Raw genomic sequence first — 23,572 nt, 5'->3', positions numbered from 1 at the left:
TGTAGATTTGAGAGGAGGGTGTTAATTGAAATAAGGCAGGAATCCCAAAAATGTAATGTTTTGGGGAGGGATTCTTGAAGCGGGATGAGGATTTGAATGTCATGAGCATAAATGAAGAACTTTAGGCCAAGATCAGAGAGGAGATAGCAGAGGGGGAGGAGCTAGATATTGAAGAACATGGAAGAGAGGGAGGAGCCCTGCGGGACGAGCCCTGCGGGATGCCTTGAGAGAGGGGAATGTGGGATGATTCACAATTGGCTATTTTTACAGTGTAATTTCTGTTGAGATAAGAGAACCATTGCAGCGCAGAACCTGTGACACCGATTTCTGCTAGGCGGGTGAGGAGAATGGTATGATTGAAGGTGTCAAAGGCAGCAGATATATCAAGTAGGGCCAGTATGTATGATTGACCATGGTCCAATCCCTTGAGTATAGTGTCAGAAAGGGTAAGAAGGAGGCTTTCAGTGTTACGGGCTTTACGAAAGCCAAATTGAGCCAGGTGAAGGGTGGTGTTTTCTTCAAGGAATTCAGTAAGCTGGGTATTGACTATTTTCTCCATTATTTTTGCTATGAAAGGCAAGTTAGAAATAGGGCGATAGTTAGCTGGGATACTGGGGTCAAGGTTAGGTTGTTTTTTTTTAAGGAGGGGTTTGACTACATGTTTAAGGGGGTCGGGTACTTTGCCATGCGAGAGGGAGCAGTTTATTATGTCAGCTAGTAGTTTTGATATGGTGGCGGGGATGGAAAGAAGAGTCTTAGTGGGGATTATATCGGATGAATGTGTGGCGGGTTTAGCCTTTTGGAGGATTCGTTCAATCTGTTTAGGAGAGGTGAGTTCAAGGGACTCAAGGTTGGCGCTTGAGTTTTTGGGGAGGGAGTTGACTGGGGAGGGCTTACCAGGGAAACATTGAAGGACATTAGTGATTTTGTTTTTAAAAAACATGGCAAGTTCCTCACATTTAGTGCTGGCATTTTCTTCAGTGGAGGGAGGGGGGAGGGGGTGGTAAGTTCAGAGACATAAGAGAAGAGAGCATTGGAATTGAATTGGTAATTGTGTATTTTGGCGGAATGGTAGTCTCGTTTTGCTTTTAGGGTGGATTGTCTGTATGAGTGAAGAGAAGATTTGTAGGCAGCTGCGTGAGCTGGGGATGGGGTTTTTCGCCAGGCTCTTTCTTTATTTCTTAATTCATTTTTTAGTTTTTTTAATTCAGTAGTGTACCAAGGTTTTTTTACTGACTTGTTGTGGGAAATTTTCTTTTTTACTATAGGGCAGACATCATCGTCTATGGTGGCGGTGAGATTACCAACCCTGATACTTCACTATCATGGAACAATGTCTATACACGGTGATTTTTCTTCAAATGCTGTAATGAGTTTCAGCAGAGCAGGGTTTATGGTAAGAGATAGTGCTGTAGGAGAGGGTAGGGTGGGGGTGTTTATGGTGAGGAGAGCATTTATAAGGGAGTGGTCGGACCATGGGACCGGGATTATAGAGGGGGTATGGTGAGATTGAATGTTAGCATTAATGAATATCAGATCAAGGGTATGACCTGCTTTGTGTGTGGGGGTTGTGATCAGTTGTCTGAAGCCTATAGCTTGAAGGGTGTTTAGGAAGAGTTCGCAGGATGGGGAGAGAGGGAGGGCATCTACATGGAGGTTGAAGTCGCCTAGAATTATGGCAGGGGTGTCAATAGTGATGTCTGATAAAAATCCGATGAGGGGGACGGATCCTGATCAAGCTGCCCTGGGAGGGGCGTATATGAGGCAAACCTGAAGCTCTTTGGCTTTAGTCTTTGCCATGTGTCTAATCCTTTTTTCCCAAGATTTTGGAAATCTTTCTGTATAGTTTCTAGCAAGGTCCTTGGTCCCCAGATGGATTATAACATTGATAACAGATTTCTTACTTCTATAATTGTGTTGACCACCTGGTTTGCATTTCTGTTAGCTGAGGATCCTGGAAGGCATTTTAACTATTGGCCCTATTATGCGTTCCCAAGTTGATTCCTTTGAATCTCCCAGCAGAAGCAGGTTTCTTTTAGGACATTTAATCATGTTGAAAGGCTTCCGGGTGCATTGGGCTACCATAGCTCGTTCTATTAAGGAGGTGATCACGGCCACATATGTGGATACTAGAAAGCCATTGCCTACTCAGGATAGGGCTCATTTCACTAGGGCTCAGGCAGTATCATGGACAGAGGTTAGTCTGTCGTTTCCTGTCTATATTTGGCGAGCTGCAATGTGGTCCTCCTTACACACTTTTTCTGGGTTTTAGTATCTGGATGTGCAGGCCTGGGAGGATGCAGCCTTTGCACATAGGTGTTGGCTGGACCGCAGGCAGCCTCCCACCTTGTTGGGGAGTAGCTTTGGCACATCCCACTGATCCTGAGTCCATCTGTCTACATGCTAGGAAATGGGAGAAATTACCTGATAATTTTGTTTTCCTTAGTGTAGACAGATGGACTCAGCTTCCCGCCCTCGGCTGCCGCATGTGTGTCAATAGCCCTCCTGTGGGGTTCTGCGTCCCAAAGGGTTACTGGTAAGTGTTCATCCAGTCCCTAGCTTGGGGTACCTAGAATATTATGTGAGTTCAGTGTTTTATGGTTGTCTGAGTACAGTTCTGGTTACCTGTTTTTAATCAAGTTTTTTTGCTAGTCTGTCCACAGTTGCTATTGAAGAGAATACTGGCAGGCTGGGGTCACTGCAAGGTTATGTATAATGTGACGTCAGCTTGCTCTGTCTCCATCTGCTGGCAGGGGAGTATAAACCCACTGGTCCTGAGTCACTCTGGCTACACTAAGGAAAATGAAATTATCAGGTAAGTAATTTCTCCGATACATCTGGGAGACTACCCCTCCCTTCTTTCCCAAGAAGATGGCACTCTGCTGCACCCTATTCTACCATCCCTCAATCTGACTGCATGATTGTTGAATGCATGGTCTTAAAAGCAGTGGTCCCTTCCAGAACAAATTCAAGATGTACTGCTCTCAGCTAGAAAGTAGTGTACTAGATTATTCTTTGAAATTATTCTTTGAAATTATTCTTTGAAATGGAAATGCTACTCAACTTGGTGTTCCTCTCCCACATTGATCCATTCAATTGTGAATCAAGATACCTATTGTCTTACCTTCACTTCCTTGTGCAATCTGGCCATGTGGTTATCAGTACGAGTGCATCTCAGCACTATTGCAGCTTATTCTACAGAGAATACTTGACTTATTTCTGCATTTCGGCTAGTCTCTAAGTTCATGAAAAGTCTCCTGAACTTGTACCTGCCAGTTTAAAAAAAAAAAAAAAAAAAAAAAAAAAAAAAAGATGCCCTGGTATTGAAATGAAGTACTAATTTACCTTATGCAACCTCGTTTTAAGTTCCCCCAGATTCAGCACCATTATAATATCTAACTTGGAAAGTTCTTTTCTTAGTAGCAATCATGTCTACTCACCAAATAAGCGAATTGCAAGCACTAGTTTGCTTAACCCTCTTACATGCATTATTATTTTTTTTTTAAAAATAAGGCAGTGCTCAAAATGCATCCTAAATTACTACCAAAAGTAGTTTGTGTTCTATTTAAACCAGTCAGTAGTACTTCCTGCATTCTTTCCAAAACATCACACTCATGAGGGAGGAAAGACAGTTCACTTCATACACTGGACTGCAAAAGAGCTCTGGTACAATGCATTACAAGTGTCTGACACAATCCCATAAAAATGCATCCCAACCTTTTCATATCATATGATCCTAACAGACTTAAAAACAAGTGACTAAAAATACAGTTTGAAAGTATTCAGCAGCTGGACTTGATCTCACTAATACAGTTAGAGCTCACCAGGTACGAGCAAACAGGTTCATCCATTGCACACGTAAGAGAGGCTCCAGTTGAAGACATTTACAAAGCTGCTACCTGGTCATTGATGCACACTTTCACCTCTCACTCTACTACCTGGATTCTCTGGCTTCCACGGACAGTACGGTGGGAAAAGTTGTTCTGCGCCATTTGCTACAAAAATAGTTTGCTCTCCATGGTGGAGTCCAGGTTGCTTGAAACAAATGATCTGCTGCAACCCTTAGCTTGGGACTCCCCCACAGATCATGTCTAATTCAGCCCTGGCAAAAGCAAGTTATCTAAGGAAAACACCCTTAGATAGCAGGATGAATTAGACATGAGATGCCATCCTCCTCCCTGGACTGCAAACTATCCTATTAGCTTTGTAACAGACTGAGGAGATTCAGTGGCAATGCCCGCATGGGAACTTCCGCATATGCTCAGAGCTTAAAAGCTCTACTAGTTTGGAGAGACATTTATGTTCGGTGCTGCCAGATGACATCACCCACAGATCATATCTAATGCATCATGTCATCTATGGAAAACACAGTTTCTGGTAAACAAACTTGCTTTTTCTATTGCCGTTCTAATACTTTGGAACTTGTTACCCCAAGAGTTCTGTCTTCTAAGAGTTTTAAAGGCCTTTTAAAATCTGATCAAGCATTTTTATGAATGAAGGTGTAGGGTTTGGCATGTGGTAGATGATTCTTAGGTACCACTTTGTTTGGTAGGATTTAGTAGCCACCTGTTAGCTAGATGAACAGTGTAGGAAATATACTTGCAGGTCTCTGTATGATTTTCTGGCTCATGACTAACGGTCTGTTGTATTGTCTGTCTATATTTGCTTTTATTATGTATGTTTTTTTTCTTGTAAGCTGCCTTACAGCCTTGATATAGGTGGCCTAACCATATGGTAAATAAATTAAATACAAGCCGGTGGGTATTATGTGGTGCACAACTGTATTAGGCTTTCAAGAAGGCTGAGGAAATGATAGTGGCCAGAGTTGTAACCTTAACATCAACAATACAATTGCTTTAGGCTTTCTAAGAAGGATGGGGGTAATCCATGAAATCTGCAATGCTGGGTCAGGGCAAAGGTCCATCAAACAGTAGTCAATCAAGACACAGGTACCCGGCAGATCTGAATAGATCCATTCCTTCTTGCTCACTCCCAGGGATAAGTGGTGGCTTTCCTTGAGTCTACATGGCTAATGGCTTATGAACGTTTCCTCTAGAACTTGTCCAGACCCCTTTTAAAACCAGCTATGCTAGATGCCTTCACCACATCCTCCAGGGACAAATTCCACAGCTTGTGCATTGAGTGAAAAAATACTTTCTACACCTTGTTTTAAACTTGCTGTTTCATTTACTATCCCTTAGTCTTAGGATTATTTGGATAAATTACCATTCCCTATTTACCTATTGTACCCCACACACGATTTTATAAACCTCTATTCCTGACCAATATAATAGACCAGTCCAGACACATGGGTTTATGCCATACTACCAGCAGATGGAGATAGAGCCACAACTTTTCAGTAACTTCACTGCTATAAGGAGTGTGCAGCACAGGTACTTGCCAGTATTTTCCATTTCCAGCAGATGGTGGCATGTGCTGAACTGGTTCAGCAAGATTCTTGGTTCCCAGAATTTTTTTTTCTTAGCAACATTTCTAACGTCATTGTCAGGTAAACAGCCCGAGAGTGAAGTTAGGTGCCTTCCTTCTTAGTGGAGGGTGCCATTTTGGTGTACGGCACTTTAATGGCAGCCTTCACTGAGGAAGAAGGCGCCTGGGTTAATTTACTCCAGTGCGTCCACAGCAGATGCAGTTATTTTAAAGAAGAAAGGGGAGGAACGTGGCGCTTGAGGCCTGGGCCTAGGCTGAGGCCCCCAGCATCTGGACCCAGTGCCCAAACCACGTCAAGGCCCAGTGGTCAGGACCCCAGCCTCTGGGCCAGGCCCAGGCATCAGGACTTGGCCTCCAGATCGGGCTTGGGCCTTAACCTAGGCTGAGGCCTCAGTGTCTAGACCAGGCCTCAAAACTTGGCTTTTGCTTTAGACCAAGGTTATGGCATCCTACTGTGGCTAAGGCTTTGGCCTGGGCCTAGGATCTTCAGTGGATTCCCCCTTCCCCCCCCAGACCGGGTAAGTGGGGGCAGAGGAGGATCCTGACTCTGCCAGTTTTCCAGGTGAGAGGGAAGGGTGGTGGGGTCACTTTTTAAATGTTTTTGTAAATTAAAGAAAACAAAATTAACAATTTGTGAAAAACCCCAATCATAAAATAAAAAAAAACAAAATCATGTTTTTTCCCCAATACATCACTAGAGGAGAGACCCCGAGAGAAGGAAAGGAGAAAGATGGTGAAATAGATATAAGGGAGTGAGATGCAAGAAGAAATAACAGATGAAAACTAGAGGAAAAGTAGTGATACATGAAGGAAAAATATAACAGTAATATGGTAAATGAAGATATTGAGTCTTCACAAGTTGAAGGATATCAATAAAAATGAGAAAGCAAAGTTACATGCTAAGAATAAATTGAAAGCCTGAGAAATAAGAGTAAAAAATGTAACTGATTGGGGGGGGGGGGGGGGTTGTTTGTTACCACATGCTTTGCAGTGCTTGAATTTGTCAGTTCATGTGATTGGATGTTAGCAATCCACAAATAAGATTAAAAATAAGCCTTCATCACAATTTAATTTTAATCAGGTTTAAGCTTTTGCTCAAAACAATTTCGAAGACAGCTGAAATCTATCTTGTCTCAAAAGCATATGCAGGTAAATAACAGGAGTTATCTCAGGACAAGCAGGATGCTAGTCCTCACATATGGGTGACATCAGTAATGGAGCCCTATGTACGGAAAAACTTCTTTCAAAGTTTCCATGAAACTTTTGACTGGCACCAGAGTGCCTACTGAGCATGCCCAGCATGCCATGATATTCCCTGCCACAGGGGTCTCCCTTCAGTCGTCTTTTTTCCGCGGAGCCGTTTGCCACGCGGTTACTAGGAGTCCTGTGGAGAATTCTCCACAACTTTAAAAAAGTTTGGAAAAACTTCAGCCGCAAGAGTCTCCCTTTTAGTATACCATCGCGGTAAGTTTTTCCTTATTTCGCGGTTCCGTTTCGTTCTTTTTGACCGCTTTTTTCCTGGTCATCGGTCGTCGACGGCTGTCCGACCTCAGAATGGCTTCAGGATTCAAAAAGTGCCCTAAGTGCACCAGAAATATGTCTATTACAGACCCCCACCAAGACTGTGTTCTTTGCCTTGGTGAGAACCACGATGTTAGGGCCTGCCCCTTATGTGCCGCCATGACATCGAAGGGACATAAGAACATAAGAAAATGCCATACTGGGTCAGACCAAGGGTCCATCAAGCCCAGCATCCTGTTTCCAAAAGTGGCCAATCCAGGCCATAAGAACCTGGCAAGTACCCAAAAACTAAGTCTATTCCATGTAACCATTGCTAATGGCAGTGGCTATTCTCTAAGTGAACTTAATAGCAGGTAATGGACTTCTCCTCCAAGAACTTATCCAATCCTTTTTTAAACACAGCTATACTAACTGCACGAACCACATTCTCTGGCAACAAATTCCAGAGTTTAATTGTGCGTTGAGTAAAAAAGAACTTTCTCCGATTAGTTTTAAATGTGCCCCATGCTAACTTCATGGAGTGTCCCCTAGTCCTTCTACTATCCGAAAGAGTAAATAACCGATTCACATCTACCCGTTCTAGACCTCTCATGATTTTAAACACCTCTATCATATCCCCCCTCAGTCGTCTCTTCTCCAAGCTGAAAAGTCCTAACCTCTTTAGTCTTTCCTCATAGGGGAGTTGTTCCATTCCCCTTATCATTTTGGTAGCCCTTCTCTGTACCTTCTCCATCGCAATTATATCTTTTTTGAGATGCGGCGACCAGAATTGTACACAGTATTCAAGGTGCGGTCTCACCATGGAGCGATACAGAGGCATTATGACATTTTCCGTTTTATTCATCATTCCTTTTCTAATAATTCCCAACATTCTGTTTGCTTTTTTGACTGCCGCAGCACACTGAACCGACGATTTCAATGTGTTATCCACTATGACACCTAGATCTCTTTCTTGGGTTGTAGCACCTAATATGGAACCCAACATCGTGTAATTATAGCATGGGTTATTTTTCCCTATATGCATCACCTTGCACTTATCCACATTAAATTTCATCTGCCATTTGGATGCCCAATTTTCCAGTCTCACAAGGTCTTCCTGCAATTTATCACAATCTGCTTGTGATTTAACTACTCTGCACAATTTTGTGTCATCTGCAAATTTGATTATCTCACTCGTCGTATTTCTTTCCAGATCATTTATAAATATATTGAACAGTAAGGGTCCCAATACAGATCCCTGAGGCACTCCACTGTCGACTCCGGATGGAGAAGATGGAACAGCTGTTCAAAATTCAGCTTTTACCTGCAGCATCATCCTCAACGCAATCGTCTCCGGCTGGATCGATTCGTAAGGTGGTGTTAAAGAAGCGAGTCCCAGGTGAGTCTGGAGATGCTTTTCTTTCCTCCCCCTCTCCATCATCAAGGGCATCGACATCAGGAAGCGAGAAGGCAAAAGAAAAAGAAAAACATCGGCATCGAAGGCTGCACACGTTGACCACCGATCCGATACCCGTGGTGCCATCAATGGAGATGGAATCGACTGCTAAGAAACCTCGGTTGGACGTACAGGCTCCGGAGCCATCGATTCCAAGGCGATCCCCGCAGATACCGGTGCAGGGAACCGTACCTTCTCAGGGCTCTGAAGAGGTACCGGCATCGCCACTACCGCCTCCCCCCATGGCTGCTCTGATCTCACCATCCATGCGGGCGGAACTTGATGTTTACAATACGTCAAGCGGTTCGGGACGCATTCCTCGAAGCGATACCCAGGCCACAACCTTCTACACCAGCGATGCCATAGACTCCGATTCCGGTACCGATGGATATTCCATCCTCCGATGTCACCGGCCATTTCGGCACCGATGCCGTCTATGCCTATTCCGGTTCCGACGCAGATACCCTCGATGCCGATTCCACCGCCAGTACCGATGAAACCATCGATGCCGATTCCAGAGGTCTCTATTCTTCAGCCTTTGATGGAGAAGTTGGACACCTTAATCCAAGCTGTAGCCAAGAAGCCACAAGATATGGATGAGGGCTCCATGCCAGAACCAATACCAGGTCCTTCTGGCATTGTACCACCTTGGAGACCACAATCTCCAGGATTTCCTTCCATTCCATCGATGCCTTTTAGACCATCAGGTCATCCAAGAGACACTGCAACTGATTCTGACTCAGATGTCTCTACAGATGAGGACATCTTATCTCAGCCTTCACCTCCAGAAGATAGGAGAAAGTCACCTCCGGAAGATCTTTCTTTCTCCAATTTTGTAAAAGACATGTAGGAGACTATATACCTTTTCAGTTTCTCTCTGAAATTGACTCCAGACAGAAGACATTAGAGGTGCTACATGTTGTAGATCCACCCAAGGAAATACTGGCTATACCAGTACATGAGGTGCTGCAAGAGCTCATGTACAGATTGTGGGAGCACCCTGGATCAGTAGCATCAGTCAATAAGCGAGCAGATGCTATTTACTTAGTCCAGCCAATTCCTGGATTTAAAAAATCTCAACTACCACACCAGTCGGTGGTAGTTGAGTCAGCCCAGAAAAAGGCTAAAAGGCTCAAAACACATGCTTCCACACCGCCAGGAAAAAAGTCGATTCCTGGATAGTCTAGGCAGAAAGATCTTTCAAGGTGCTATGTTGGTCTCAAGAATAAATTCCTACCAGTTATTCATGAACCAATATCAACGCAACCTCTGGAAGCAGGTAGAAGGCCTTACCCAGGATCTTCCAGAGCAATTCCAAGAAACTTTCTCACAACTCGTGCATAAGGGCCTAGAAGCAGGCAAGCACGAAGTCAGAGCTACATACGACAGCTTTGAGACCGCTTCTTGATTGTCAGCCTCAGGAATCACGGCTCGTAGATGGGCTTGGCTGAAAGCTTCTGAGTTATGTCCAGATGTTTAGGTGAGAACCTATTCGGTGACGAGGTCAAGGAAGCAGTGGCCACCATAAAGGACCACACGGAAACTCTCAAGCAATTATCACTGATTCCTCAAGAGTCACAACCACCTTCTAGAAGACTTTCTAGAAGAGATGTCAGAAGGCCTTACTACCGTCAACCACGCTACTACCCACCAACAAGCCGGACAAGACAAGCTCATCCAACTCAGCGTCCTCAGGCTCGACAAAGGCCTACTAGGCCTCAACCACCTGCTCAGACTGTCAACATCAAGCTTTTGAAATTCAACCAGAGAGCAGAAGCCCCTTTCACAATCCACTTCCAGAATTACCAGTGGGAGGTCGCATAACCTATTACCATCATACATGGGCCTCCATAACAACAGACCAATGGGTACTTTCAATTACAGCTCAAGGTTACCGATTGGATTTTTTCACTGTACCAAAAGAAACTCCACCAATCAAATCTTGGACAGTGAACCACCATTCCAAAATCCTAAGAACAGAATTATCCACCCTTCTGAGAGCCAGGGCCATAGAACCAGTTCCCAGGCCTCAGCAGGGCAGAGGATTCTACTCCCGCTATTTCCTCATTCCAAAGAAAACCGAAGGCCTACGTCCAATCTTGGATCTCAGAAATCTCAACAAATTTCTCAAAAAAGAAAAATTCAGGATGGTATCGTTAGGCACCATGCTACCTCTTCTTCAAAATGGAGATTGGCTCTGCTCTCTGGATCTTCAAGATGCCTACGCTCACATTCCCATCTTTCCTCCTCATCGACAGTACCTGCGATTTCTGATCGAGGGACAACATTTTCAATACCAGGTGCTTCCATTCAGCCTAGCCTCAGCACCTCGAGTGTTCACAAAGTGTCTCGCAGTAGCGGTGGCACATCTTCACAAACAAAGGGTGCATGTATTCCCTTACTTGGACGACTGGCTCATCAGGAGTCAGACACAAGAAGGAGCTCTCAATTCCCTCAAGCTCACAGTCAACTTGCTTCACTCCTTGGGGTTTCTCATCAACTACCAGAAATCCCATTTCACACCATCTCACCTACTACAATTCATAGGTGCAGACCTAAACACCATCACAGCAAAAGCTTTTCTTCCAAGAGACCTTGCTCAAACACTCGCTCTCCTGGCACACTCTTTCCAAACTCAATCTCAAGTTACAGCTCATCAGTGTCTCACCCTACTCGGACACATGGCCTCCACAGTTCACGTCACTCCCATGGCCAGACTGACCATGCGACTAATGCAATGGACACTCAAATCTCAGTGGATTCAAGCCATTCAACCATTGTCCACTCCCATTCAGATAACGCAGAAACTATGCTCCTCCCTCCTCTGGACATCAATGAACAATTTGCTCAAAGGTCTACCTTTTCAGCAACCAGTTCCCCAAGTGACTTGAACTACAGATGCGTCCACCTTGGGCTGGGGGAGCACACATTGGTCATCTAAAGACACAGGGAACGTGGACAAAACTCGAAGCTTCTTTTCAAATAAACTTCCTAGAGCTTCGAGCTATACGTTATGAGCTACATGCGTTCAAGGACTGCCTTTCACACAAGACTGTTCTGATCCAAACGGACAACACAGTAGCCATGTGGTACATCAACAAACAAGGGGGAACAGGTTCCTACCTCCTTTGCCAGGAGGCAGCACAGATTCGGGATTGGGCCCTAGCACATTCCATCCTTCTACGGGCCACTTACCTTGCAGGCATCCACAACATAGTAGCCGATCGCCTAAGTCGTCAGTTCCAACCACATGAGTGGTCCTTGGATCCAACGATAGCAACCAAGATCTTCCAACGCTGGGGTCAACCAACAATAGATCTCTTTGCATCCTGTCTGAACTACAAAGTGCACAATTACTGCTCCCTGTTACAACAGGAGAACAGCCTACCAAGGGACGCCTTTGCTCGCCATTGGAACTCAGGCCTGTTATATGCGTATCCGCAGATACCACTCATAACCAAAACTCTAGTGAAGCTACAACAGGACAAGGGGACAATGATACTCATAGTTCCATACTGGCCTCAAGTATGGTTTCCCACACTGCTAGACCTCTGTCAGGTATCCCATTCGTCTGGGAGTAGCTCCCACTCTCATAACTCAGGATCAGGGTCGCTTGCGCCATCCCAACCTTCAATCCCTGTCCCTGACGGCATGGATGTTGAAAGCTTGATCTTACAACCACTCAACCTTCCAACCACTATATCTCAAGTGCTGATAGCTTCACGTAAACCTTCCACTAGAAAGAATTATTCCTATAAATGGAAACTGTTTACTTTGTAGTGCACTCAGAAATCTTTAGATCCCTTCACTTGCCCCACTACGTCACTTATACCATCTTTCAGACTCTGGTCTTCGGACTTCATCTGTAAGAGTACATTTGAGTGCAATCTCAGCTTACCATAACAAGATGGGAGATGCACCTATCTCTACACAGCCTCTCTTCAGTAAATTTATTAAAGGATTAACTCACCTTAAACCTCCACTTCATTCCCCAAGCATACAATGGGACCTGAACGTAGTTTTAACCAGGCTCATGCGTTCCCCATTCGAACCCATAGATACCTGTGACCTTAAATATCTTACATGGAAAACTGTATTCCTCATAGCCTTTACATCAGCTAGAAGAGTCAGTGAACTACAAGCTCTTGTCACATACAAACGTTTTACAAAGTTCTTACATGACAGGGTGGTCCTCCGTACTCATCCTAAATTCCTTCCAAAAGTAATCACGGAATTCCACCTCAATCAATCTATAGTTTTACCAACATTCTTTCCAAGGCCTCACTCTCACCAGGGAGAAAGAGCCTTACATACCTTGGACTTTCTACTTAAACCGCACTACAGTCCAAAGGAAATCCAATCAGCTATTTGTATCTTATGATCCAAACAAACCAGGTAAGCCAGTGGGTAAACATACTTTGTCAAACTGGCTAGCAGATTGCATACAATTTTGTTATGAGAAAGCAGGCCTTACTCTTCAAGGGTGAGTAAAGGCACATTCAGTCAGAGCGATGTCAACCTCAGTAGCGCACATTCGCTCTGTACCTATTCTGGACATTTGTAAAGCAGCAACATGGAGTTCTCTTCACACTTTTGCAGCTCACTACTGTTTAGACAAAGAAGGAAGACAAATCTGTCTTAAAGAACTTGTTTCCAGTGTAATCCCAACTGGTTCTACATCCAACCTACTGTGATCTTTGGCTGATTCATTTCAACAACAATACTTCACTGTTGCCTCAATCCCAAATGACTCAGCCTCTAGCTTGCTAATCACCCATATGTGAGGACTAGCACCCTGCTTGTCCTGGGATAAAGCAAAATTGCTTACCTTGTAATAGGTGTTATCCCAGGACAGCAGGATGTAGTCCTCACGAAACCCACCCGCCACCCCGCGGAGTTGGGTCCGATACGTTTTATTATTTTATTTTTTTGGCTAATGCTAATTGCTACAAAACAGACTGAAGGGAGACCCCTGTGGCAGGGAATATCATGGCATGCTCAGTAGGCACTCTGGTGCCAGTCAAAAGTTTCATGGAAACTTTGAAAGAAGTTTTTCCGTACATAGGGCTCCATTACTGATGTCACCCATATGTGAGGACTACATCCTGCTGTCCTGGGATAACACCTATTACAAGGTAAGCAATTTTGCTTTACCTCATAAAGGAAATCTTACTTTTTGATAGCATTGTTTTCTCAACAAACAGATTTTTAGCAGTTGCCATATTTGTCTATGTAATTTCTATTTTCAGTGTTATATATTTCATTGTATCCACTGTTGAATACAAATTGTTTAAATGTCTTGCATATTCGAAGCCTTCCCGTTTTCTTATATCTAATTCTTTAAACTTTTTTTAAAACAATATTGATGTGATAGTGGAACAGAATAGGAAATATAGGAGAAAAAGTAAGAGCCAAGAAACAAGATAATACTGCTGTTCTAAGTGTATTTCTCTCTTTAGTTGGAGAACATTGGAAATTTCATTAAGGCCATCCAAGCATATGGGATGAAGCCACATGATATTTTTGAAGCAAATGATCTCTTCGAGAATGGGAACATGACCCAAGTTCAGACTACATTGGTGGCCCTAGCGGGTATGGTATGTATATTTATTATTAGAACACACATTAGATTTCATGGATTCGTTTTGAAGCTGTTTATAATCTTGTAGAAGTCTGAATTGGCGTAAACTTCCCTATTCTTAAGATATTTTGCATTTTGTAGTCTTTAAACATCCAAAGATTTAAGTATTTGAGAAGACTAGTTAAAGGAATTTGATGTGATTTCTGGTTCAGATTAGTGCTGCATGGATGCTGATGGATTTCAATATAGACAACAGAACATGCTTTGCTGTACACCATCTGTATTGCTGTATACCATTTACAATGCTGGACAGGCAATACAGATGGTTACCATGAATTTGTAGAATTATTCTACATCTGAACTTTAGATTTTTCCTATTGTAGCTTCATTTTGCCACAGTTTGAATTGTTATAACTTAATTTGGAATTTTAATTTGTACATTGCTTGATATAGGCAAAAACAAAAGGATTTCACACTACTGTTGATATTGGGGTCAAATATGCAGAAAAACAGAAAAGACAATTTGATGAAGGAAAACTCAAGGCTGGACAAAGTGTAATTGGACTGCAGGTAAAAGCTATTTAACCATTAGGTAGAAAATTTGTTTGAAATACTCCAAAATTAGTAAAACTTCATATATGTTGTGACAAATTAATCATGCCTTGTTCATTAGATGATGGAAAATAGTCTGAGATATATAATTTAGCTGGAAGTTCCTATTTTACTAGTAGTGTGTTCAGTAGAGCAACTTTAACTGTGGTTGCAATGTCTGGAAAGCAATAGTAATGTTTAAAAAGATAAACATAAATGCCGTTTTTGTAGTAGTAATAGCATGAATGGACAATTATAAACAGTAAATGAAAATAACAAACTCTGTAGATCAAAAAGTCTCAAGACCAAACACATCTTACAACAGAGGAAATAAAACTCCTACTTATAGGCCATTGGTAAACCTGGTACTTTGGGAAGGGAATTGAAACATCAAGCTTACCAGCAGTGGTAAATGAAAGAAAATAAAAGAACTGCTTTGGAAAGAGAGCAAATGGTGAAAGTTAAACTTCATTTCCTTTCCTTTTTGTCCTGCCAGACCAGTCTGACGAGGATTATATCCTCCTGCCAGCAGATGGAGACAGGCCAAAAAAAAGACAACCAAAACAACTGAAGGCAATTGTTTTTTATTTCCAGATCATTAGCCCAACTGAAACCTGATACAGCCAAAAAGACTTCATACCATGGTTAAACCAGGAATAACAATCCCTATATCAGGCTCACAATTAGGCCAACTACCTTGCAAGTAGGTAATAAACTCTTAGATTTCTGAACTGATCAGCCTGAAAGCCCTTGATTACCATGGCTTCCTTGGGTGGCTTCTGGACTGATCTACCAGAAGTAAAGGAAAGGAAACTAGCAGGTAAGTTTAAATTTCACATTCCGTGCCAGACCACTCCAAACAAATGGAATGTGCTAAAGCTCCACCCAGATCAGGTGGGAAGGAGCAATGAGAGTTCTCCGGACTCCTACATCCAAGGCATAACCTCTCCCGGTCTGCCCATCTACACTGAGGTGTTTAAAGCAGGGATTCATTGGAGGCAAGGGTGCTGCCCTGCCCATTATCTTCTGGAAAGACAGATCATAGAAACATAGAAATGACGGCAGAAGAAGACCAAACTGCCCAACAAGCTTCACACATTTTTTCTCATACTTATCTGTTTCTCTTAGCTCTTTGGTTCTATTTCCCTTCCACCCCCACCATTAATGTAGAGAGCAGTGATGGAGCTGCATCCAAGTGAAATATCAAGCTTGATTAGTTAGGGGTAGTAGGGGAAGTAACCGCCGCAATAAGCAAGCTACACCCATGCTTATTTGTTTTACCCAGACTGTTATTCAGCCCTTATTGGTTGTTTTTCTTCTCCCCTGCCGTTGAAGCAGAGAGCTATGCTGGAATTGCATTGAAAGTGAAGTATCAGGCTTATTTGGTTTGGGGTAGTAACCGCCGTAACAAGCCAGCTACTCCCCGCTTTGTGAGTTCGAATCCTTTTTTCCACATTTCCTCTTGCTGTTGTAGCTTACAGCGATGTTGGAGTCACAGTAACCATGTGTATGTTTATTGAATAAGGGTATTATCTCCAGGCAGTAGCAGTCATTCTGGCGAGCCACCCACTCTTTATTGACGGCCTCTTGATTTAATGGATCCATAGTGTTTATCCCACGCCCCTTTGAAGTCCTTCACAGTTCTGGTCTTCACCACTTCCTCCGGAAGGGCATTCCAGGCATCCACCACCCTCTCCATGAAGAAATACTTCCTGACATTGGTTCTGAATCTTCCTCCCTGGAGCTTCAAATCGTGACCCTTGGTTCTGCTGATTTTTTTTCCTACGGAAAAGGTTTGTCGTTGTCCTTTGGATCATTAAAACCTTTCAAGTATCTGAAAGTCTGTATCATATCACCTCTGCTCCTTTCCTCCAGGGTGTACATATTTAGATTCTTCAATCTCTCCTCATAAGTCATTTGATGAAGACCTTCCACCTTTTTGGTCGCCCTTCTCTGGACCGCCTCCATCTTGTCTCTGTCTCTTCGGAGATACGGTCTCCAGAACTGAACACAATACTCCAGGTGAGGTCTCACCAAGGACCTGTACAAGGGGATAATCACTTCCCTTTTCTTACTCGATATTCCTCTCTCTATGCAGCCCAGCATTCTTCTGGCTTTAGCTATCGCCTTGTCACATTGTTTTGCCGACTTCAGATCATTAGACACCATCACCCTAAGGTCTCTCTCCTGCTCCATGCACATCAGCCTTTCTCCCCCCATCGAATACAGTTCATTCGGATTTCCACTCCCATATGCATGACTCTGCACTTCTTGGCATTGAATGTCAGCTGCCATATCTTCGACCACTCTTCCATCTTCCTTAAATCCCGTCTCATTCTCTCCACTCCTTCCGGCGTGTCCACTCTGTTGCAGATCTTAGTGTCATCCGCAAAAAGACATACCTTACCTTCTATCCCTTCCGCAATGTCGCTCACAAAGATATTGAAAAGGACCGGTCCCAACACCGATCCCTGCGGTACACCGCTTAAAACCGCTCTCTCTTCAGAGAGAGTTCCATTTACCATCACACATTGTCTTCTGTCCATCAACCAGTTTGCAATCCAGGCCACCACCTCGGCACTCACTCCTAAGCTTCTCATTTTATTCACCAGTCTCCTGTGCGGGACAGTGTCAAAAGCTTTGCTGAAATCCAAGTAGATGACATCGAGTGCTCTTCCTTGATCCAATTCCTTGGTTACCCAGTCAAAAAAGTCAATCAGATTTGTCTGACAGGATCTTCCTCTGGTGAATCCATGCTGCCTCTGGTCCAGCAATTCTCCAGACTGTAGATAGTTCACTATTTTCTCTTTCAACAGTGACTCCATACTTTTCCCACCACCGAAGTGAGGCTAACCGGTCTGTAGTTACCAGCCTCTTCTCTGTTCCCACTCTTGTGAAGCGGGACCACCACCGCTCTCCTCCAATCATTCGGCACCACTCCCGTTTCTAGGGATCCGTTGAACAGGTCACACAGCGGACCCGCCAGCACATCTCTGAGCTCCCTCAGTATTCTGGGATGAACTTCATCAGGCCCCATGGCTTTGTCCACTTTCAGTTTCATCAGCTCTTCCCATACATTTTCTACTGTAAATGAAGTTACATCTACTCCATTCCCCTCCAGTTTCTTGTTAACTAGTGACGGTCCTTCTCCAGGGTCCTCTTTAGTGAACACAGAACTGAAGTATTCATTTAATATTTCTGCCATTTCTTCGTCTCTCTCCACACATTGATCCTTTCCACCTTTCAATTTCACTATACCACTTTGAACTTTTCTCTTTTCACTGATATATCTGAAAAATGTTTTGTTACCACTCTTTACCTCTTTGGCAATCCTCTCTTCCGTTTGACTTTTTGCCATCTTGACTAATTTCTTCGTCTCCCTCAGTTCTGCCAGATATTCTTCTTTGTGCTCCTCCTTTTGGGATCTTTTATATTTCTTGAACGCAGTTCTTTTAGCCTTTATTTTGTCAGCCACCTCCTTTGAGAACCAGATAGGTTTCATTTTTCTTTTGCTTTTCTTTACTTTTCTAACATATAGATTAGTTGCCTTGGTAATTGCTCCTTTTAGATTGGTCCACTGTTGATCCACATCTCTCTCGTTTTCCCAGCCTTTTAGTTCTTCCTCCAGGTACTTCCCCATTTCATCAAAGTCTGTGTTTTTGAACATCAAAACTTGGGTTTCTGTGCTTCTTTTCCGTGTCCTTTTTGTGATATTAAACCATACCGTTTTATGATCACTGGTGCTGAGGTGGGCACCCACCTGGACGTCTGAGACATTATCTCCATTAGTGAGCACTAAGTCGAGTATAGCTCCTTCTCTCGTGGGTTCCATTACCATTTGTTTGAACAAAGCTACTTGCAGGGCATCTACTATTTTTCTACTATTATTAGATTCTGCAGATGGGATTCTCCAGTCTACATCTGGCATATTAAAGTCTCCAACGATCACCACTTCTCCTTTCTTTGCTATCCTGTGGATGTCTTCAACCAGATCTCTGTCCAGCTCTTCCTTTTGGTTTGGAGGCCTGTAAACCACTCCAATAAAAATGGATGCCCCATCTTTTTTTAAGTCGGCCCATAGTGCTTCTTCTTTGCCCCATCTTCCTTGCAGCTCAGATGCTTGGATATTGTTTCTGACATAAAGAGCCACTCCTTCCCCTTTCCTATCCTCTCTGTCCTTCCTTAACAAGTTATAGCCTGGTATTGCCGTATCCCAGTCATGAGATTCCGTAAACCACGTTTCCGTGACAGCAACAACGTCCAAGTCCGCCTCCACCATTAGGGCTTGCAGATCTGGGATTTTATTACCCAAACTACGAGCATTTGTGCTCATAGCTTTCCAGCTTTCTTTGTTCAGGTTACTGCTGTTCCTGGACTCCTTTTGTGACCTATTTAGTTGAGTTTTGTTATCCACTTTTCTCTTTGCATTTGTGCAAGGGAAGAGATTAATGCCTCTGACAGTCATCCATCACTGTGAGCTTTTTCCTTTGGTTTCTGATCGGAATTTCTGTATGCATTGGGTTTTTTTTCTCTCTTTTCCGATAACATTTCAATCTTTTTCTCAAGGACTTCTTCAGAATTCAATACGGCATTTTGTACTTGTTGCACTTGATACAGAGTGTGTCTACGGAACACAGGTCTTATTCTACCAGAGCCCACTGTAATACTTTTTAAGTTCCTTAATGGCCTGTGTGAGTGGGGGGATAGAGTTGTGGGCTGCACAGCTTTCAATAATGGGTGTCTGTGGGTTACAGGTCTTATCCTACCTGAGCCCACAGTAAATCTCTTTTTTCTTCAGTTTTGGTTATTCAGTGGTAAGTGGAAATTATTTCCTGAATAATGTACCGTGGCTGAGACTCTCTTTATTGAAGCTAATTCAGCTTTAAAGTCATCCAGCTCCTTTTCCAAGGTAGAGAGTTTTGAACAAAAGGGGCAAGCCTTAAGTTTCCATATGATTACCCTCAATATAAAGGCTCCACAGCAGTTGCATTGAATAGCACTCATTTAGGTAAGTTATTTGATTGGTACACCTAAGGAATAATCAATTTACTAATTTATCTGGTTGCCTATTATGAAGTTAGGATGACTACATTAGAAATACAAACCTAGGGGTGGGTGGGCAGAGGGGTAGGGTGGGAGGGAGTTAAACAGTTTATACCTAGGTTAAGCTGGGTAGGGCAAGACACTTTCTGAAAGTTTACTTGTCCTTTAGCTAGTAAATGATCCCACAGAAACATATTATAATGACAGCTATATAATTAGAGAGATACTGGGAATTTTATTTTTGTGGTTTTTTTGAATTTTACAATAATCTAATATCAAGAAACCAAACAGATTAGTATACAATATAATCAAGAAACCAAACAGATTAGTATACAATACTGGAATAGAAAGGGATTTGAAAACACAGAGCAGTTTTCTACACAGAAGCAAACCAATATCAAGGAACCACAGATTAATATACAATACTAGAATAAAAAGGGATTATGAAACAGAGCAGTATTTCCAAAAACTAGTATTTTATCTGCACTGAAACAGTTGGCTCCTCTTCTGGGCTGTACACAGTCTGTATTGTTTCTGCTGGCTCACAAGTTAGCTACCTCTAGCCACTGAGTGAGCCACACCCAAACTGGCTATACCTGGACTCTTCTGGAACTGGTCCTCTAGCTAGTAAATGTAAAAGATCCCACAGCACTTATAATCCCAAAATGAAACAGTTTATACCTAGGTCAAGCTGGGTAGGGCAAGACACTTTCTGAAAGTTTACTTGTCCTTTAGCTAGTAAATGATCCCACAGAAACAGATTATAATGACAGCTATATAATTAGAGAGATACTGGGAATTTTATTTTTGTGGTTTTTTTGAATTTTACAATAATCTAATATCAAGAAACCAAACAGATTAGTATACAATATAATCAAGAAACCAAACAGATTAGTATACAGTACTGGAATAGAAAGGGATTTGAAATCACAGAGCAGTTTTCTACACAGAAGTTCTACCTATGAGAAATCTTATGCCCTCATCGAGCAGGCTGGCCCTCTTGAGATTTGAAAACTCATGCTACAGTGGGTCTATATTCTCTTCTCTTCATTTTCTCTTAGAAAACACTGTTTTAACAGGACACATTAATAGGTTAAAGAGCTGTCAGAAGAGAAGTACAGGTCACCTACAATGAATTTGTAGGCTAGGATAGGGACAGACATCACCTGACTTTCTCAGTCTCGTAAGTTTAAGAACAAAACAAAAAAAAAAGTCCAGACTTGAAACAGTACCCTCCAAAAAAAGAGTGCATTGGTCATAGGGATACCCTTTCTTTTAAAATTACCAAAGGCTAAGAACATAAACTCGCCATATTGGGTAACATCAAAGGTCCAACAAGCCCGGTACGGAACTCGCCATATTGGGTAACATCAAAGGTCCAACAAGCCCGGAGAGATTTACTTCAAGACTCAGGGATGCCAGATCCTTTCAAAAACTAAGCTCATTTTCAATTCAAAGAGACCTTCCATAGCAAAGGATTTGTTCTTGAATCCTCCAAAGAAAGTATCTAATGTGAGAGAGTAGCAAGATAGCTTCTGTGACTCTCTTGCAGCAAGCCAGAGCAAGTTTCTGCCATGTGAGATTTGAAAGTTATTCCTTCATCCCATTCTCCTCTGTGGAAGGACAAGATTGAAGGCTTGGCCTGAAAAGGAAATAGTCTAGTCCATTACGTGGTCCTCTTTCTGACCACAGTAGGCTGTATCCCCTGACATTGTTTCCTTGCTATGTAGTCTGATGTTCTTAACAGCTAAGGTTGTAAAAGACAATGGACTGGATCTTCTAGGGAAGAATCATGTTGACTAGAGGAAAGAGTGAAGGAGTATCCCTGCTTTCATCTTTCAAAATTGGTCTAGGGGAATGTCCAGGCTTTTGGCAGAAATGGCCAATGACTGGATGCCAGACATGGTTCTGTCGGGCTATCTAAACCCCCTGGCTCCTGCTTTCCTTTTTTGGTTGAAATTGCTTGTCTTGGAGCTTCATGGGGCTGATCTGAAATCCACTCATGGAAACACTCCATCTGACCCCCTAGTAGGGCAAAGGCCACTTCTGATGGACCTTACACTTCAGGATCTCAAATGTAGGCACAATACATTAGCCTGTACGATGATGGTGTTGGGCATGTGAGCCACTGCTAACTCCTGCGGGAAGCTCCATCCCAGACCATATCTGACCCACCAAAGTGGGGCCTACTAGATTCCTTTAATTTGTTCACATCAGCTAATGGTGTTGCATTAACTGTAACTGCCTGAGCTTCCTTCTAGAATACTGGATAGCTGGCTCTGGCACTCAGCCTATCCCTGGACCCTTTGGTTCTCCACTACGATTCATGTCACCATTTCAGCTGCCCTGGATCATAACTCTCAGCCTGTAAGGTTCATGCCTACAGCCATAGAACCATGAAAGAGACTTGAGTTCCATTCCCTACAGTGGGCAACTGGTACTCTGTTCAGTCTTCTTACAACCTCCCTAGATAGAGGGGAAAAATCTTATGACACTGGGTTACTGAATATCACCACGAGAGGAGATTGAATTGAGTAAGATATGCATGGGTCTATACCTAAAGTACAACATTCAGGTTCATTGCCCTGGAGCCTAGGACCTGCAGAATGGACCATGATTGGGGTGGATATGTATGCAGCCATAAGTTCACTTTCCCTCTACTCCATAAAGACTAACTTCTTGTCAAGGTAATCAGTCAGCATTTGGGTTTCTACACTTGTATAATCCTGGCCTTTTCTATTCCATCTCTGCCTTGAATAAGATAGTTGAATAAAGGAGGAACAAGATTCCATGCATGTATAGGGAGGCCTTTACTACTCCTTGACATATATTTGGTGTCCAGATTAGCACAAGGTGAGAGTTTCGTAGCTGCCAGTGAGAGATCCAGGATAATACATCTGGTAATAATCTCTGGAGGGGGATAAATTCCCCTGTGTATCTGTGGGGACCACAAAAAAGGATTCACTACCCTCTACTAGGAGACCTAAAATTAATAGCACTATTGCCCTGAGCTCTCTTTCAAGGAAGAGATTGAGGCCCAAAACCTGTGACTGACTAAACCAGCCTAATACCATTGCTTCTGAGGCCTGCCTTCAGAGGTACTCCTCCATTCAATGCAGAAATCTCCCAATTGCCCAGAATACAGCAGCCCCAACCAAATCCATTGTCCTGGAATACTTCCCCTAGGAAGAAAGTTGCCTGAGCAGAATAATTGTAACCTATGAAATGGTCCTCCAACCTGGACTGTTCTGGGGTTGGAAGTGAGAGGAGTTCCAGATAAGTGCTTCTAGTTGGCCACTAAATTTCCAGGGCCATGCCACAAGGTGGGTATCTTTATAGAGGATAAAACTGTAAAACAAGGCCAAGATTGGGAGTATTCCTGAGGGGCATGGAATAGCCTCATCTTGAATTAGCCCTGTCCAGGCCAAATTTGGGAGGTGGGGGTCTGACAAAAAGGAGATCCCAGCATCACTTACCTCTGCCATGCAAGACTCACTAGCTATGAATCTGTCAGTTATTTCCCCTTTAGAAAGGTTTGAGACTACTTCCCCTGCTCCTTTACATTACTGCTTGCAGAAAAGATCACCATTGCCTTCTCAGAGGATGTTTTACCCACAGATACTGGTGCAGGGTGCTGTACCACCTTGGGGACCAGAGAATGAGCTGGCAACGCCTTGTCCCCCTACATCAGTTCTGATCACCCAGGAGTTCCAGGAAGAGTTGGACTGCAGGGTGCAATCGGCAGTGCTCAAGGTGCTGCAGAGCGTCGAGCTGCTGGTGCCACCAGCTCCCATACTGGTATCAGAGCCTCTGCCATCTGTATGAGTACCTCTGCTGGAGAGTCTGGACATCCTTTTTGGTGCCCTACCGATGCAGCCGGTGCCCGAGGGGCCTTTGCCCAACGGCCACCGCTGCTCTTCACCGGGTCCTCTGAGGAGAAAGAGGCAGCCAGG

At 43.3% G+C, this 23,572-nt stretch overlaps 1 protein-coding gene across 1 annotated transcript in view; it reads left to right on the top strand.

Annotated features, from left to right (window-relative positions):
* CNN3 (calponin 3) overlaps window positions 1-23,572 on the top strand; it is a 223,335-nt gene that overhangs the window by 150,844 nt on the left and 48,919 nt on the right. Inside the window, exons 4-5 of the mRNA XM_029617628.1 lie at window positions 13,864-14,001; window positions 14,439-14,555. Of these exons, the coding sequence (XP_029473488.1) occupies window positions 13,864-14,001; window positions 14,439-14,555 (255 nt within the window). The remainder of the gene's footprint in view (window positions 1-13,863; window positions 14,002-14,438; window positions 14,556-23,572) is intronic.

The sequence above is a fragment of the Rhinatrema bivittatum genome, chromosome 10 (assembly GCF_901001135.1).
Source record: "Rhinatrema bivittatum chromosome 10, aRhiBiv1.1, whole genome shotgun sequence".
Classification (NCBI taxonomy): Eukaryota; Metazoa; Chordata; class Amphibia; order Gymnophiona; family Rhinatrematidae; genus Rhinatrema; species Rhinatrema bivittatum.
This window is presented reverse-complemented; position numbering and strand designations above follow the sequence as displayed.